This window comes from Tachypleus tridentatus, chromosome 6, assembly GCF_004210375.1.
Source record: "Tachypleus tridentatus isolate NWPU-2018 chromosome 6, ASM421037v1, whole genome shotgun sequence".
Classification (NCBI taxonomy): domain Eukaryota; kingdom Metazoa; phylum Arthropoda; class Merostomata; order Xiphosura; family Limulidae; genus Tachypleus; species Tachypleus tridentatus.
The window spans coordinates 64,303,897-64,324,451 of record NC_134830.1 but is presented as its reverse complement, the minus strand read 5'-3'; the positions used below and the strand labels follow the sequence as shown (position 1 = coordinate 64,324,451).

The 20,555-nt window shown below is 32.0% G+C and overlaps 1 protein-coding gene across 1 annotated transcript; it reads left to right on the top strand.

Moving 5' to 3' along the window:
* The first annotated feature begins 9,850 nt into the window (after nucleotides 1–9,850).
* LOC143251627 (acid-sensing ion channel 1A-like) lies at nucleotides 9,851–20,444 on the top strand. The gene is made up of 5 exons (XM_076502893.1): nucleotides 9,851–10,259; nucleotides 14,754–14,989; nucleotides 16,785–16,894; nucleotides 19,553–19,713; nucleotides 20,310–20,444. The coding sequence occupies exons 1-5, from the start codon at nucleotides 9,930–9,932 to the stop codon at nucleotides 20,442–20,444; spliced, it is 972 nt and encodes a 323-aa protein (XP_076359008.1). The 5' UTR covers nucleotides 9,851–9,929.
* The last annotated feature ends 111 nt before the right edge of the window (nucleotides 20,445–20,555 follow it).

The window sequence follows — 20,555 nt, the reverse complement described above, 5'->3', positions numbered from 1 at the left end:
AAAATATTTTTGCACAAACGTTTAGGCTTAGTATATATATTGTTTATCTATGTCTAAATACCGATTAAGGTCCCGAAACTTTTAAACTGAATGTCATTATCATTTTAGGTTTCATAAAGTTCTGGTTAGTAGCATTTATTAGCATAGAACAAGCCAGAACTAAAAGATCTAGATACTGTCCTTCTGTGCTAGATAAAATACAGGTAGTGCTAACCGAAATAAGTCCATATTGTAATATAACTTAAGGACCTAATGAGTGAGAATTGGTAAAATTAACTCGTATGGCAGAAACCTCCAGTTAATACACTACAAGCTAAAAAACCGTAAGATTTTTGAAACAATAACATGAACTTGATGGCTTTACCGAAATCGAAAATAGCAGTGTATTATTTGGTGAGGATTTCTGTAAATCAAGTAAGTCCAGCCGCATGGGATTTTAGGGGAAATTGATTTATGATCGTAGACGCGTTTCATAAGTTAAGAGTTTTTCAAACGATATCAAATTTTAACCAATTAACCACAACGTTTAAAATACATTATTACTGTTACTGGAATGTTCAAATACACGTTTGTTTATGAACTTTGTTACAACGTATATACACTACTTATTACTTCACTGCTTTCAAATTCAATCGTTCTTTGCTTTCATACCTCATTTTATTAATTTTGCAAAATTACAAATATTCAGTGTTAATACTTTAAAATGAAACATCTTTTTCTAAAAACCCGAAATTGCAACACATGAAAAATATGAGAAGCTTCTTAAGACACACTTGTGAAAAACAAATAACCGAAACGGGTGTAAAGTATTAACATGCATTTTATTCGTATTTGATGAAATGAGACAAAGACAGGAACATAGAGGATAAAGTTAAACTAAGGAATCATATTCTTGTTCGTGGTTATTAGTTGCGAATGCTGATGTAGCCAGGAGTTTAAGTGACGTTAGAGAACAGAGGTTTTCCACTAAGCAAATGATTAGACAAAAACTATATTTTAAAATATCTAATGCAACATACGTATTAAAACACTAATTGGGTATACTCTTTAGCTGCAATGGAAATATAGGTGTTTATAAGTTATAATTGTTGGTTTTGCTTAAAATCAGTATTTTTACAGTTTCATAGTTTTCGAGAGTATTTTTCAAAATGTGCCGAAGTAACATTTTATTTCTTTGGAATTCATCAAAGAGCACTTCAAATTAAAAATGTCTTTTCCCTCCTGGAGACAGAAAACTGTATTTCTTCACAATGATAAAGTGTATTTGGACTTGCTCTTTCATTTTGCGTTTGTTCATATAACAATGACCATATTTATTTCACTATAAGTTAGAATACGCGATTGGAGATGAATTGGAAACAAAAGTGAGTAAAAACATCTACTTAGAAGTATTTTTGTTTGCTACAAGTCAGAGTTACTCTATCACAGGTAAATTTCCAGCTATCCACTACTACCCATTGTACAGTCGGGTAGATTGAAGCAACTGTTTAACTTAAGGACCAAATAACATATCTAGGACAAGCCTCGACCTTTATTAATCAAGGTTTATTAACTTTTTACTCCTGAAAATAAGCAGGAGTTAATACAAAGTCTTATTAAACAATGTTTTACAGTTATTCAATATTGATTGTCTTTCTCTTTTATTGCTGGAGTAAATGTTTAGTTACCAAGCTTTAACTGATTATTATTATGTCACAACTATGTGATCAGCTAATGTATAACTGAAAAAGAACGTTGTTTTATTTGTATTAAGAAAAGAACTCGACGAATATTAAGGTTGCCTTGTATATAAAACGATATATTAAAGTACTTTAAAATATTGATAGAATTATTTGTTTCAGAAGTGTTTCAAAATTTACTCAACTTATATGACTGTAAAGATGTTCTATTTTATCTGCTCTTTTCAGTTATGTTTTCCATACATATTATTTCTACCTATTGTTAGTAAGTTACCTAATTTATTTTTAAGCCACTCTATTTTGTCAGTTCATTATTCTTTGCTGTGTCACTTTCACTCTAGTCGTAACGGAAAGTTATGATGGATTAAAGTTACTTTAACTATATTTGAAGCACAATTTAGTAATGAAATAAAAATGCTGCTTAAAAATAGGTACATGTCTAAATGTACTTCATTCTTCTTGTTTTGCAACTAAAAAGATCTAGCTACATGATGTTTGTTACACATTTACAGTTAGCTTGATTTAAACTGATAAACTCCGTAACTTCTGTCTAGTAGGGTTATTTCCATTTGAGTGGAAGATGTTTTAAGTTTAAGCAGTGAAACACTAAATATAGAATGTTAGTGAATTTTACTGCAAGTTAATAAAACATACACATTTTGATTCCAACTGAGTTTGCACGAGAACCGATTTGCAAATTTATTCACATCGTGTTACTTGTAATGTAGCCTGTTTTATGGAAAAATTAAAACATTCTGGCTACTTCTCATTATGTTTGTGTGTAAAGATTTATTGTTGGAACGTAGAACATTGAACGTAGATTGTTTATTTGAGTAAACAGAAAAAATACATTTATAGATTTTTTAATGTGTACACCCAAAATATAAATCAATGTAATATACAATACATATTCAAACTATACAAGTTACTTTGTTAGACTCTCTTATATTTTCTGTTCACTTAGACGTTTAGTGACAAACAGAAACAGAACTTTTCTTACTTTGGTTTAATATTTTCCTAATCAAAGTTTTTCTTTATATAAAAGTAGAACTAGTTTACTATCAGCTCCTTTAATGTTGATATTAGAGTTGTGAATGAGCGAACTTTCTTTTCTACAATACGTTTTTTGTTCATTCTTGACCCTTGCTATGATCCTAAACAAATTAGACTGGACAACAACTTCACATTATCATAGAATACGTTCAAGTAAACTAGACTTCAGATATAATCTTGTATTAACATGTTTATTCGCATTATCAACCTTTTTAAGTGGAACCGCTATGTCCATGCTGACAGCAAGAACCAGAAATTTATAAACTGTAAATGTTTATAATGCCGAAATTCTAAAACGAATATTATGCAAGCAAGAATTACGTTAGAAAACACATACCACCAGTATTTGTAGATACACCCTTCTAATAATACTGTTTTGTTTGTAAGAAAGTAGCTCCATTACGGAATTTTATCGATGAAACAACTCGACCCTTTAATACATGTATGCTTGAACTTTCAAAACCTGTAAATACCCCACCCCCACTGTAAATAAAAAGTGATTACCCCACCCCAGTAGCTCGTAGATAATTCTGAATGATTATAACGCTAAAAAAATCAGGTTTCGATACCCATTATTAGTAGAGAACAGACAGCCATTGTGTAGCTTTGTGGTAAACAAAAAACAAACAAATTAATTGACAACGGTTATCAAATAACTTGAATGATACAAATCAGCCATGCAGTGTAATAATATAACATGTTTTGTAATTAAAGACAATGACACATTCCTAAAAGACAAACGAAGATGGTAGAATAGCATAATTGTGTTACAGTATGATTCGTTTATATTTTAAATAATTTTAGTCGTAACAACTATTACAACTATTAGAGATACCTGGTGACGTATAAGACTGGTGATATTGTTATTACATCTTTCTTCACCAGTTCTACTACACGTTTTCATTAAGAAGAGTGTAATAATATTTCAACCGACAATTTTCGTGTTGACACTGCTATGATGGAAAGTTTCACCCAATACTATAGCCGTTAAAAACGACTTTGTTACATTATACAAAAGTTCAATCGATACGCTATTTATATCTCTCATTTTGACAGGTATTGTATCTTATGGTTTATAACGACTTATATGGTGAAGTGTTATTTGTTAGGTTAAAACTCTTATTTCCTTACAATAATTAAAGAAATCTCCTTAGGCTTAAGATATGGCCAAACCTTTGGATAAATAATCAATCTTTCTTCTCTGACTTACAGATTTCGTTTAATTCCTCTAATAGTAACCATTTACTTTATTTAACTAACGATTTATCTACTGTTGATCATATATATCTATATTTAGTCCATGTTCTTCAAAAACCAACATAGACTACTTAGACGAACCTCGCATGGTGGTAACTTTTACAGAAATCATAGGTCGAAGCTGTAAATAATTTCAAGATAAATAAATCATCAGTAAACGAAAATTGTGAATAAAAGCTTCACGATAAATCACTAATTCAAAAATGTGGATAGAAGCTTAAAGAAAAATCAGCAGTTCGAAATGGTGGTTATATTTTCGACATGAAACATCTTTCGAAATCGTACATAAGTGTTTTAAGAACAATCATATCTGAAATCGCTCTAACAGATTCAAGACAGTCTAACTCTCAAAGTCGTGAGTAACAGTTTTTAAGATAAATCATCAATTCCAAATCACAGATTACAGCTTCAAGACAAATCATCTCTTGAAATTGTGAATAACCCCACCAAGATAAATCATCGGTTTAAAACTGTTGATATAATAACTTCAAAATAAATTACTAAATTAGAATTATGAATAACATTTCCGAAACGAATCCCATGTACACAATAATGGATTTAGACTTCACGAAAAAATACATATTACTGTATCACATTCAAGTCAGTATTATTAAGTTCAATGAATAATTACAAATTAAAATTGTATGATTGGGTGAAATGTCGTAGAGATATAGGAGAATAACTCAGAATAATAGGAGAATAATACAGAAGTAACACTGTATTAGTTTTACCCAATGCTCAAATTACAAGATATTTGACGTTCAACTAGTTTATTCTTAACTACATCATTAAATGCGAAACGAAAGGCTCAGGAAATATTTTCTTATTTCTTATATCAATTATTCAGCTTTCTCTCTTGTAAAGAAAAAAAAGACGTACCCAAACAATAACTACCTTGATATATATATCCAGTTTTGGAAACAAAATAGAAAAATATAGACGATTTTATACTTGGAATTAGTAAAATATGTTTTCGATCTCGTCATTTTTTCAAAGGAAACATTATTTTTTTAATGTTTCAATTCTAAATAGAATTCTGTTAAACTGCCTAAATGTTAAAGTAGATATATCTTTTCTGAATTTTAAAATACAATTGTCAAAACCACAGATTTATTATTAAGTCTCTAAATAGAGCAGAATTTTGATTTCATTTCTAGATTGTTTTGTATTCAAATACTTGTATATATATTTTTAATTGTAATCTAAACATTAATAATGTTATAATAAGATGGAATACTTTAAACTACTAGCTACTTTAAGTTTACTTAAATTGACAAGTAAATTGAGATTAATTGCGCGTTCTTAAAGAATCTCACTGGTCTTATAGTTAAAAGGTTTTTTAATATTTAATGTTACGTATTGTAATTTATTTCTGATGAATCTTCGAGTTATTATGTTACATGTGCTAATGTATTACTATTACAGATAACCGAGAATTGAAATTTGAATCGAGTGGTTAATTAACTATTACTATTTATCACATTTTTATTATTTGCCAACAAGACTGATACACGCAATTTCTTTTTTAAAACAAATATGTTTCAATATACACTCAAAAAACAATACAATTTATAATAACGGTTATTACTAATAACTAGTACAAATAATAATTTATATACAAGAGAATTATAAAATTACAAACTATACTGAGTTTTATACTCGGTCTACTACTGAATATTTAATCGATGGAGCAGGTCCACAACGACCAAATTAATTTAGAGTTGATATTCTCACGCCTCGCCTTAGCTAACGCTGTATTTCTGTTGGATAGCCTCACACCTTGTAAAAGCTGACTCCTTCCAGCAACTATATTTAATGCCCTCGTATAAACAGGGCAATTCACTGAAGTTCAACGATTTGTAATGTATAAAATCTATAACGTTCATGGTCAAACTCTGTAGTTTTCGTATTAATAAGTGTTAATCACAATCATAACTTTCTAGGCCTATAGTATACTAACTGTTTGTTTTTGAATTTCGTACAAAGCTACACGAGGGCTATCTCCGCGAGCCGTCCTTAATTTAGCAGTGTAAGACTAGAGGGAAGGCAGCTAATCATCACCACTCACCGCCAACTCTTGGGCTACTCTTTTACCAACGAATAATGGGATTGGCCGTCACATTATAACGCCTCCATGACTGAAAGGGGAAGCATGTTTGGTGCGATTGGGATTCGAACCCTCGACCTTCAGATGACGAGTCAAACGCCTTAACCCACTTGACCATGCCGGGCCCATACTGATTGTAGCGGTCCAATAATAGCAATGCTCTATTGGCGCGTCAGTTTTATAAACGAATTACGCGAGTTTCTCAACTTTTCAACAATATTCTAGCACGTTTTCTTAAAACATATATTGTTTATTCTCACTTTAAAGAATTTTCTACAAACTCCAAAAATAGCCGGGACTTGCGCAATACAAAGCCAACAATATACGTCAGAGGCAAAAAAGAAAACTACACTGAAACAAACGTAGGTATTATAATATACGTATAACGATAAATCTGTTACATGTGCTACAGAATAGAAGTAAATACATTATTTTTACTAAACTAGTTGTGGAAAATAAATAATAATCCAATTTTACAACACTTAAGCTATTTTAATGGAACAGCAGCTACTGTTTTTCTTCTATTGTCTCTTACTTTTATCGCCCTCCCCAAAGTAGCATAGTAATATAACTGAGAATTTGCAACGCCACAAACAGTGTTTCAATACTGTTACGAATTTACTGACATTGGTTTATTTTAATACCAAAGTTTGGTTTAGTTAAATATATAATTAGAAATGCACATAACTTATATTGTTAAGTATGTGTACTGCTATAGTCCAGTTTATTTGCCCACCTCTAATACAGCAGTAAGTCTACAGACTTACAATGATATAATCAGGGGTTCGCTTCCCCTCGGTGGGCTCAGCAGATAGCCCGATGTGGCTTTGCTAAAAGACAACACACACACCCAATCTATTCTACAAATTTATAGAAAATTCCTGAGCGTAAGAACCAACAATATACGATATGTGTATTTAAAAGACAACCAACGATATAAGGAGAGACAGTTTTTATTTCGTTGAGTTGGTACAATTAGTATACTATAAACATAGGAAGCTATAACTGTAACAAACGCTTATTAACTAGAAAACTACCGATATTGACAAGGAACGTCTTTAGATTTCGAACATTAAATATAGTTTAACTTCAAAGAATTAACTTCGCACACTCGTTCTTCTACAGGGCATTACATAATTTCAACGGTGAAAATGCCCGTCAAGTGAACTCTACCGATATCAACTGAGAATTAGTTTGCTCATCGTAAGCCATCGATAAAATATTCAGTTCCAGATAATACGTAACAATACCAATTTGGGCAAAGCACAAATAGTCATTTTTTAGTTTTGTGCTTAACTTCAAACAAACTTAGCTTTACCACTCTATACAGCGATACAGTTTTGACTTATCTGACTAGTTTTCAATGTTATAGTAAAACAACAAACTCTAAAATATGATGTTCAATACCTGTGTTGCAAAAAACATAGAAAGGTCGTATTAGAATAAAATAAATAATTCCTTTAGTAATATTGACAATTCAATTACCATTAGTAATTCAAATTTCATGAAGAATCTTTATTTTATTTACTCATATAATTTTCTGATAATTTAGAAGATACTGCTCATTATTTAGAGTCATAAATTATTTTGAAAAAAAAATTGGATTGAAGTATATGATAAAAAAGTGTCCGGCATGGCCGAGCGCGTTAGGCGTGCGACTCGTAATCCGAGGGTCGCGGGTTCGCATCCCAGTCGCGCTAAACAGCTCGCCCTCCCAGCCGTGAGGGCGTTATAATGTTCGGTCAATCCCACTATTCGTTGGTACAAGAGTAGCTCAAGAGTTGGCGGTGGGTGGTGACGACTAGCAGGCTTTCCTCTAGTCTTACACTGCAAAATTAGGGACGGCTCAGGTTTCTCCTCCTTGTTGGGGGTTGCGCAGTAGGCTAACAATCTACTCATTTAAAAAACCAGCCTGTTAATGAATCCGCAAGCGATTGCGGCCCTATGTTCCTTCATGGAATCGAGTGGCATAATAATAATAAAAATAATAATATGATAAAAAACGCGAAATTTCGAACTACTTGTCTCTCCTAATTTAACATTATGAGTCATTATACTTTCGTTTAAGAGTAGGCAATTTCACAGATGAAAGGTCATGCTTCAATAAATAAAAATAGTCGTTGTATTGGAATTTTTTTCCTTTAGTTAATAAATTGATTAACACGTTCTGCTTAATAAATACAGTAGTTAAATCCAAATGTTTTGTTTACACATTTCTCTAAATTTCATTTTGTCATAACATTTTAAATAGCATACCTTTTCCACAGGGCATTTTGAATCATATATATACACCGCTGGTCAAAATCTTAAGGCCGATGAACATAAAGAAAAAAATATACATTTTGCGTTGTTAGACTCAAACACTTATTTGAGTAGAGCTTCGAAAGATGAAAATAAGAAAAGGAAAAATAAAAAATAAAAAACTTATTTAGCATTTAATAGGTAAAATGTGAACACTATGAAATTAACCTAATTACTAGTTGGTCAAAAGTTTAAGACCATATTGAAACGAAGTGTTAACCGGTAAACACTTAACAAAATTTAATCATTTGTGTTCAAGCATTAGCGTTGTCAACATCTCGTCCCTAATTTAGCAGTGTAAAACTAGAGGAAAGGCACCCAGTCATCACCACCCACTGCCAACTCTTGGGCTACACTTTTACCAACGAATAGTGGGATTAAGTGTATCATCATAACGTCCCACGGCTGAAAAGGCGAGCATGTTTGGTGTGATGGGAAGTGGAATCCGCGACCCTCAGATTACGCGTCGTGTGTCTTAACCCTCTGGCCATGCCGGACTAGATCGTACTTGAAGAAGTTTGGTTTTTTAGAATTCAGCACAGAGCTGCACAATGGGCTATCTGTGCTCTGCCCACCACGTGCATAGAAACCCGGATTTTAGCGGTGTGAGTCCGCAGACATGCCGCTGTGCCACTGGAAGCTATTTGAAGACAGCAGACCAATGTTACATAAAAACATGTAATATATTTTTCACCATCAAAAAACTCTTCCTTACGCTTATAAATAATTGTTTGCCTACCTATTATCATATGAACATAAAGTATGAACTTACTCAAATAAACAGATGTTCGAGAAGCAATCAGATTTCGTTTGCGGAATTTTAAACGAGCAATATTAAGGTGTTGTAAATTTTTCATTTTGATAAACATCTGTATTTTGAAAACAGGCTTTCTTCTTAAATAGCAGAAACTTTTTGTCTTCGAAAACTTTGCTTTAATGTTGAATAAGTAATCAGTATTTAAAGTTTGAGGTAGAGAACTTATTTAATTTACGGACATAAAAGAACTATCATTTGTAAATCACTAATGATCGTCAGAATATTAAATAATTGACATATTTCAGACATTATTATTTTTATATTTGTAAATAGCCCTTATACAATATGGTTAGTAATAAACCTAACAAGGTTGTTTATAGAAAGAGAACTTTAAGCTTTTCTATTGATTGCAGCTAAGTGTATGAAGATGTAGATTTAAAAGAGTAGTGTGTTTATTGCTGTAAACACTGCAGATAATTTCGATGAAAGCCTTTTTGGTACAGCATATACTTAGGTATTCTGTGCCAATAAATGTCAACTGAATATAATAGACACACAATAATAGTAGTAGGTGTCTAGAGTGACTAATGATATTACATGACACACATCTATAAACTAATGCCCATGTGCAGCTTGACAACTGATAATATCGTAAGAAACAAAAGGTGTCACTTCTATCGCAAGCCTCACAGAAGAGTAGAACCATCTACCGTCTTTAAAGCAACCAGGTTTACTTTTCTGAAAGTTTTATTTCAATATTACTGGTTTGATTTCCATGATGGAGACACTGAGAAAATCTTTCTCCGAGTCTGCAATACCTGGATTAAACACCATATGCCATGTTGAATCCTATAGCCGTAAAACACTTTGGCTTGTTGTTTTTCTGTCATTAGGAACCAAAGCATTCTTGGATATCTATTCCATAGTTGTGGACTACTGGAAATATCCTGTAACAGTTAGTCTTAAAATGACCACTTTCGACGATCTGTTGTTTCCCGCTGTGACCATATGCAATGCAAATCCAGTAAGAGTAGATAGTATTTGTGAAAAACCCTCAGCTATTAAATTGCCTCAGTATTTGGAAAACGTTTTGTGCTCACACAAGGTAAGAGAAGTTAACATGCTTTGCTGTGTTTGTATATTATTGAATTATTTTTAACTGGAGATACATAATTAAAAATGTATTAAAGAAAATATCCACGTAGACTATCAGAATATATTTTGGTTTGCTGATTCTGATTATTGTGTAATTACATCATTATGCAATTGCTACAAGTCATATTTTGTTTTATTTTTTAAATCACTTATTATTGTAGTACGTTTAGCTTCAAAAAAGGTATCAGGCATTATCAATCTTCCAATACTTCACTGCGTATACAAAAACATTTTCACACTTTTTAAATACATAGTTAGTATTTTTAATGTCGATTAAATTGCTGAGATGAGCTAGTTTTAAAATATTTAAAACTATTTTTTATACCACTTAAAATGTATTATAATTTATGTTTAATTTATATTTTAAACTTCAAGTGTATCATACTTGTTTTTATATGATATTATAACAGAAACACTTAACACATATACTGTTTCATTTGCTAAAGTGGCCCGGCATAGCCAGGTGGGTTAAGGCGTTAGACTCGTAATTTGAGGGTCGCGGGTTAGATTTCCGGTCCCAACAAACATGCTCGTCTTTTCAGCCGTGGGGGCGTTATAATATGACGTTCAATCCCACTATTCGCGGGAAAATAGTAGCCCAAGAGTTGGCGGTGGGTGGTGATGACTAGCTGCTTTCCCTCTAGTCTTACACTTCTAAATTAGGGACGGCTAGCACAGATAGCCCTCGTTTAGCTTTTCGCGAAATTCAAAAAACAAACAAACAAGCATTAGCTAAATGAAATATTGTTTGTGGTAACGTTAACCAAACCCTCATACAGTTATTTATTATGCCAAAATTATTCAAATGATGGCTGTTTCACAAATTAAGTATATTTTGTGACATACAATTCCCATTTTTTTCTACTTCGTTTATTATTATTATTATTATTAGCTTTTTAGTCTATCCTGTGTCTCGCGACACATTGTGCCATCCATTGACGATACTTTCTTCTCTCGAGTGCCATCTTTTTAATTACTTCTCATGTCATAGTTCTTTTGCTGATGTCTATCTCAATACATTTGTCCTACGTGACCTTTGGTCCTCCTATCTTTCTACTTCCGCATCAGCCTTTCAATTCATCATTCGCTTCATAGTTCTTGCGTCTTCCCTTCTAATGATGTCAACAATCCATCTCAATCTTCTGTCTGACTAAACCCTTAGAGCACATTCTTCTGTAGGTTTCAGGATATCTATATTTTATACTTTATTCTTCTACGAAAATTTCAATATTCGACGAACGATGTTAATATGGAATACATATAACTTTGTTTTCGCTTTTACTGCACGTCTGCCACGTTTCACGACCATGCAGCAGGACAAACATAACAAGACAATTATAGAGACTAACCCTCATTTTGATATTCATAATTCTATTGTTGAGCAGTCTAATGAATCTTCCAAATACTGCATTAGCTTTACTAATTCTGATATTCACTCTTTAACGGCTATATTTTTGCTTCCAAGGTAGAAAAAACTCGTAACTTGACCTATTGTCTCTTCACCAAGTATTATATTAGACTTTTCCTTCTCAGTTGAAATTGTATTGCTTGTTTTTCACATTTTGTGGCCTGGCATGGCCAAGCGCGTAAGGCGTGCGACTCGTAATCTGAGGGTCGCGGGTTCGCGCCCGCGTCGCGCTAAACATGCTCGCCCTCCCAGCCGTGGGGGTGTATAATGTGACGGTCAATCCCACTATTCGTTGGTAAAAGAGTAGCCCAAGAGTTGGCGGTGGGTGGTGATGACTAGCTGCCTTCCCTCTAGTCTTACACTGCTAAATTAGGGACGGCTAGCACAGATAGCTCTCGAGTAGCTTTGTGCGAAATTCAAAAACAATCACATTTTGTTTTAAATCCCCCTTCCGGCTTTTCTCTTCAACTTCTACGTGTATTCTTGTAGTTCTTCAGTTTAATTTATAATAGCAATATCGTCGGTAAAGTCCAAATACGATAACTTATTATTTCCCAACTTTATTCTACATTCTTTAGTTTGCACCTTCCTTATAATATGGTGAGTTATAATAATAATTATAAACAAGAATGGTGATAATGTACATTCTTGTCATACACCAGAGCTGATTTTAAAACTGCATGTTAACTGGCTTGAGAGTTACACCGTACATTTTTATTCCCTATAGACTGCTTTCATAACTTTTATTATATTTCCTTAGGATTGCCTATATTAAGTTACGATTAATATTATAATTGATCCTGGACCAGTCTCCAGTTTATTATGTTATGTATTAAAATTTGAAATAGCCTGAAACTGAGTTAAATAGTAATTTGGATTTAAAAGTTAATTAAATGTCGATATATATTAAATTTATGATATTTTCCAATAAGATCAATACACACAGATTTTTTTCTTAACACAAATATATTTTAATACACAAACACAAATATAATTTATAATAATGGTTATTACAAATAATGATTCATATACACAAGTTTTATAAATTTACAAACAATATTGCGTCTTCTATCTCGCCTGAAACTGAATATTTTATCTACGGTTTTCGATAAGCGAATTTATTTCGAGTTGATATCGGTACTGTTCACTTAACAGGTAGCTAGCTAACTTTTTACTAACCATACATAATTTTTTTTGCTGCTGAAGCTATTTAATGTTTTCATAGAAATAATAATGTTTGAAGTTGAACAGTTTTTAATGTTTGAAATCTGTAAACTTTCCTGGTCAAATATCTGAAGTTTCCCGATTAATGAGAGTTTATCGCAGTTATAGCTTACTGTAACTTACTACAGCTTATAGTATACCAACTGTAGCAAACCAGCAATATAAACTGTCTCGCTGAGTGTTGTGATGGCTACCTTTTATAAACATTTGGTGAAATTCTCGAAATATTATTTGGTCCAAAATATATAACTGATTGTTACACTCGAGAATATTGTACAAATTTAGGGAATAGGCAAGAACTTTACAATAAACATTTAACAATATAAGTTACATGCATTTATAGGTATGTATTTAACTAAAACATACATTGATGTGAAAATAAATATATAACAAAATATCTATTACCGCGAAAATAGCGTTTTCACATAATCTACCAGTCCTGAATCACAGCTGTCGTTCTCTCAGTTTCTTATCTGCAACGGTTTTCCTTCGTTCTATTATGATAGAACTAATAACTTTACTTCGTGATAACAACTGACTAGTTTGAACAAATACTTAGATCCAATTTCTTGGGCAGAGACACAACAATAGCCATGTTTCAATCTTTCCTCATTAATTCTTCCTTCGATATTGTATTACGAACTTTTGTCAACCATTTTATTAACTCCTCTCATTCTGGTTTAATAATTAATTTATGGATGTATCTCATCGATTTCAAGGACTTTGTTCTTCTTCAGGTTTTCAATAGGTTTTACTATTTCCTCCTCTGTAATTCAACCACTGTCTATATATATATACAACGTCCTCCGCACTACTGACAACAATGTTTTGTTACTCAATGGAATTATTTTGTTCACGCACTAACTCTTTCAAATATTCAACCCATCCTTGTACGGTTTCTTCATTATTTTATCTTTGATTAGTATATTTCTCCCATTAAGCATTTTGTCAGACAACTAGTTTATTGTACTGAAGGTTATTATTATATCATTTATCCACGATGATTTTTCTGGCTCAACCAGGCTCATTTCTAACCAGTTTTGCCTATCACTTCTACTACTTTTTTCACTTCTTTATCCTATATTCTATATTCGTCTTTTAACCTATTATCTGTACCGCCTTGGATTATTGTTTTTTACATGGATTTTATTCAGTATATTAGTTTCCACGTGTTTTGTGATATCCACTGTTCGTTCAATGTCCCATTTTTCTTCTTTTAACAGAGATTTCAGTACTTCTCTTCACCAATTTTTTTGTTCTTTGAATGTATTCCACTGCTCTTCCACTCCCTAATTTTCTTATTTGTTTGATGAATTTTCAAACCTATGTTAAAGCTCCAATTGTCATTAGGTTCTTACATTTTCGTTTATAAGGTTTCGTACACTAAACGGTTTTATTAGATCGCGCTTTTTATTTAACTTGAATTTCAAAAGTACATTTGTTTTCACAAAGTAATCATCTGAACCAACATTTACTCATGTGTGCACCCTCGTGTTAATCACGGATTGAATGAGCCAAACCGTTTACATAGACAAATTTAATCTATTTCGTTGTTAGTATTTCCATCTGGAGGCTTCCCCTTTTATCCTCTTATGCTTATAAAAAGTGTTCGGTGTTTGAATGTGCTTATATTGACAAAATTCTAGCATTCTGGTTTTATTGTTATTCTTTATCTATATGTATGTATATATATATACACACACATAAAACAGAGATGTTTGCTCGTTTATGCGGTGACAAGACATCACATGTTTTTGTGACCAGCTGACAAAATTTTATTTCGTCTGTACGTAAACATAGCTCATTTTGCAGTTACAGAAAGAAGAGTCATTCGAAACCAACTCTACCGAAGCTTCAGATAATAACAATGGAAGTAACATTGGTATTGAAGACTTACAACATTACAATGAAATAGTAAGACAGAACCTCACAACCTGGCTGGCTGAGCTTGAACTTCGTAATCGAACACTTATGCAGCAACTTGGTCATCAACTGGAAACATTTGTACACCGCTGTATGTTTCTACAAAACAACTGCAAAACACCAGGGTAGGCATGGTGGTTCTATAATATTGTTACAATTAAACAAATAGGGAAATTTATAAATATAACCTTACCTTTAAGCTAATGATAAGTACGTACAAATTAAACAAAATCTATCGAATTTGTACGAAATTACATATAAATAATCTAATAAATAATCAGTATTTTATTGATATAAGCAAAAACACGACAATAGATTAAGTTTTTAGTTAATTATACTTTATCATCCGTCTGAGTAAGGAGAACGTAAATAGAAAATATTTACTAACGAAATGGAATTTAACTTTATATCATACCTACCTATTTTCTTTCCTGCTGGATAGGTACAGAAATGTGGATCTAAGGTTCAGTGACTCGCGCCTGCAATCGCACTTTGAGTCCGAGACTACGTTATAAGAATAACCAGCATATGGCTATTTGATCAGGCGCAAGTAGGTTAAACGTCGATGGTGGTTAGCGTTAATTAGTTGTTTTCCGTTTAGTCCATCACCTTGAAATTATAGAAGGTTAATAATATCCAAGAAAGTTCAGTGAAATAAAGAAAAACAAGCTTTTTCAAAGTATAATTTACTTTTGTATAAATATAAATGTGTTTTCCAGCTCAAAACAAAGTCTATTTTTAACCAAAACTGTTACCAGGTAAATATAATAACCTCATCGATATTATACAACATTACTAGCATAAACGCCAACCGGCAGCTGTTAGCGCTAGTAATTAGTAATCGTGGTATTCATTCTTCGTTGTGAAAAAAGTGAATATTCTCTAAAACGTATTTTTGGCCCGGCATGGCCAGATGGTTAAAGCACTCGTCTCGTAGTCTCAGTGTTGCGGGTTCGAAATCCTCTCATCACAAACTTGCTCGCTCTTTTAGCCATGAGGGGTTATAATTTGACGGTCAATACAACTATTCGTTGGTAAAAGAGTAGCCCAAACGTTGGCGGTGAGTGGAAATGACTAGCTGCCTTCCTTCTAGTCTTACATTGCTAAATTAGGGACAGCTAGTGCAGATAGCCCTCGAGTAGCTTAGCGCAAAATTCAAACCAAACAAAGTATTTTTTCTGGAAAGTCTTGCACGGGAAAACCATTCAGATTGTGCTCTTCTGTCAGAAGTAACTCGCCGCAAAATGGTTCAATGTACAGAGCTCAAGTTTTTATTAAGTTTTCTGATGTAAACTGTTATTTTTATATGTATATTAAAAGTGCTACCCTTTGTTGAAAAATATAATAGTTTTTTGATACAATGTGTAAGTTACATCTTTATCGATGTAATCAAATCCTCACATAAAGTCCTAGCAGTAGTGTTCTTGTTATGAGTAGAGTACGTTTATATAAAAGTGTGTTTTATTATAAAGAAATGGTTGTTGCATATACCATAGTTATTTTTCTAATTCTGATCCTTGAATACTCAAAATGTGAAATAGTTTTATAGATGTATGTTTGTTGTGTTATTCAATAGATGGCGATATGTTCTATATGTTTCAATCACCACTTGTGGCAGAGATTTTGTTGTATTTCAGCAATATTTTTTTACTGTAAATAGAGTGTGATAAGTAAAGAAAATATTTAAGAAGTTGTAAGTTTAGCAGTATATTAAAGAAATGATGCCATTTTGTGACGAAAGTAACTGTATTTCTCTAACATCTCAATCGTCCTAGTGAAAGTGTCGCATGTTCAGTTGATGCAACATATTCATTCGATTAATAAAACTTCACTTGTAAAAGTTTTATTAATCTATTGAACTTTCAATACATGAATTTCTCCTGACACCTTATAATTATTATAATTATTCCTATGATTTAGTGACTTTATAGTGAATCCAACAGCTACACAAGGAAATTGCTATACTATTAATTCGAAAGATGTCAAACGAAATTCGTCGAGACGAGTCACTCAAACTGGCCCGCATTATGGTGAGTAAAGTTTGTAGTTATTTAAGATATATACTAGTGTATTGAATTAGCAAGAATTATGTCTCCACGAGTCTATCAGCCTATACAGTAAATGTAAGTACATATATATATATATTTATATTATCATGTGTCTTATGAGATCAAAATATTCTTTCTGGAGTATTCTGCAAGCTGTAGCAACGTTTTCTTTCATTGAAGCACAGCAGATAAGAGTTTCAAATATGAAGGTGTGGTATTCTCTACAGCCAGTTACAGTAGAATGTTTCCTATCATAACTATGTATTACTGTTGAATATTAATAAGTGCATGGTTATGATCGCCCTATTTTCTATAGAATTAGCTAATACTTGATGTTCTTCATCCAATGATTATCATGGCCAATTGAGCCCACAAAATATATATAACATGACATAATAGTTCTAGAATTGGATGCTAGTTTAAATATCTAATGATCAGTAGATACTGCAAGATGAAATGTGTTTCGTTACATTTGTGCTTTGAGGGAGTGACGTTGGAAATGTTTCACTAGAATCTTGAACTTGAATGAGAAACAGTTCTCTTAAAAATGCACACTACTTGTAAGAGTTATGGCTTTAAACAACAATTATATAAATAAATAACTGCTTATTTACTAATACTAGGTTGATCAGATTTTAGAAGTGTGATTTTACTCATAAAAATTGAGTTGTTGAAAAATAAAAGTACCAGAAGTGACCACTAACATTTTTCATATGATTATTACACAAAAAAATCTTAATATTCAGAGTTCAACAATATCCACAAAGAAAATCACTTAAATTATGTAAACTAGACACTATAACACCATGAAATAATGGTAAAAATGCTTATATAAAATTATTAGGAAATACGTATGAGAGAACCAAAAACCAAGGAAAGAAAGTAGGAATGGGATGCAGGCTGATCATATGGTGCGTGCTCATAAGCAGTTGGGCACCTGCATGTAATATAGAGAAGGTTGTTACTTGGTAATTCACAGAGCATGCTCATAATCATAGAATATTACTACTAGTGTATTGTTAGCTCATTAGTGTGTTACAAATGGTTATTGTTATCACTTGTTTTTACCGAGGTTATAAGTAAAACTAAGGAAAACGATTTAGTTAAGGTAGCGCAATTCAATCATATGCATTTAGATTTGCATAAGGTGAAGGCAGGAAAAAGCTATGCTTTTCCAACAGTACTAGTCAGTCAGTCAGATAGACAAATGTGGAGATTTGTGAAATTTTTGTGTTTACTGTATTAAGTTTCTCAAGTGCATTGGTGGTTTGTTTGACTAAAGTTGGTTTGTTTATTACTCAACAGTGTGTGTGCAAATAAAGTTTTGATTACAAACTGATTGAAATTTTAATTTGTATCGTATACTTTACACACATTCGGATTTTCAAACTTTAAAGTATGGCTTGTATTAATTACAATTAAATAAAACATAAGAAAAGTCACATCTTGCAAATCCAAATTTGATAATTTATTGATTTGTTTGGAATTTTACACAATGTTATACGAAGGCTATCTGCATTAGCCATCTATACTTTAGCAGTGATAGACTAGCAGGAAAGCAGCTGTTCAACACCACCCACCGCCAACTCTTAGGATACTTTTCTTATCAACGATTAGTGGGACTGACCGTCACGTTACAACTCCTTCATTACTGAAAGGGCAAGCGTGTTTAATGTACTTTGAAAAATTATAGTTAACTTTCAAAGCCATTCTGAACTCATCGTAACACAATTTACGAGATGTTGTTAATAAAACATGTAAAGACAAAAACTTATGATCAATGCAAAATATACATATGGGAAGTTTAAAGATATGTGGCGTTAAATCTAAATTGCTCAATTTTCTATGACTGCTAAAGCGATTACTACCTCTATTTGACGAAACAATAATTGTGTTTTTTATTATAGCAAAGCCACATCGGGCTATAGAGTGAACCCACCGAGGGAAATCGAATCGCTGATTTTAGCGTTGTAAATCCGGAGGCATACCGCTGTACTAGCAGGGGGTCTCGAAATAGTTATATTAAATATTTCTTTATAAGAAAAAAATGTGATAGATAATCAAATAATATTAAAATTATGTTATATTAAAGAAGAAATGTTAAAACGTTTGTACTACAATGTATGTTTTCACCTTTTATAGCCTTGGGATTAAGAACTTCTGTTTAATACAATTATTGTTGTGTACTATAACAAAGGTATGTAGTATTATTCATTATATTTATTCAAAGTCTGGAAAAAATAACAGAATGGAAGCCCACTCAGTAAGATTAAAGACCTCTTAAAATAAAAAAAGATCTTAATCATAAATATGTTATTTTTGATGTATTTAAATACATATATGTAAATATTTAGATTCATTAAATCTTTCTTAGTTTTGACCCAAAGAATAAGCCTTCTACTAATGTAGTAGCTTTTAAACGGTTTAATGTTTAGTTGAAAAATGCTATAATAAAATAGAACATAACTGAAATAAAAAACAAAGACAGCTGTACTTTTATAAAATCATCTCAAACTAGTAAGATAGTTTATCTCACCATAGAGTTACTACGAATTATTTAAAATGTCTATAAAAAACTTGCAACAATATGTATATGAAATTGTTAACTAACTTTATTACATTTTTACTGTTGTTTCATAGGATTAGATTTAATTCTGAATATTGAACCAGACCAATATCTGCCATTTATTGAAGAACGCGGTGCTCTCATCCTAATTCATTCTTCTGCAATAACTGGTTCTATATTTAAAGATTCGATCTATTTGAAACCTGGGGAGTCAACATATATTGGTTTACAACAGGTATGATGTCGTTTTAGATGAAGACTTTGCTAAAATAAACATACCTGATGACAAATACACTTCACAGGTGTAATTGACACTGTACGTGGATTATTGGAATCTTTATAGAAAGTTTCATTATGATAGGGTTATATTTATCATTTCTCGTTAGGTTGGTTTCGTTTATATACGCATTTATATATTAAACATAAAGACTAATTATATAATTGCATAGCATACAAGGAATAAGACAAAATTAAGATACATCTTGGTAAAGTTTTTCAACTGAATTGTACAGAAACGAACTTCATAATACTTGCTATCAGATGTAGTGTCTATTAGAAACATTCACACATTGAATCAAGATATTTGTAAAATTAAAAGCAACCACTTGTGATTTGTATAAAATTAGCAATAGAAATAACAAAATAATGTATTAGAGTCAAACCCAATGAAAATTAAATATTAGGCACCTCATGTGTTTTAATTGATGCCCTATGATTTCAACGCTACTTGTCTTCGATTTGTTAAGTGGATATATATATAATGACTTTATTGTATTAAAAATGTAAATATGATCTTACAACTGACATTCCAAGTCAACCTTATTTTTACAGACAAACATAACTCGTCTGCCTTTTCCCTATCCTGATAATTGTCGCAAGGAATGGCCAGATTTTTTGGAAGATCTTCGAAAAAGAAACTTCTCATATTCTGTAACAGTATGTATCAGTATTTGTCGTCTTAATTAAAATAAGTTACTTTTCAACTTTATCAAATCCATTGGAATCTGCTTACATTGTTTCGTCTTGTACCTAATGTTTTATAGAAATTACACAAACTATACTTGGCTACAAAGTATC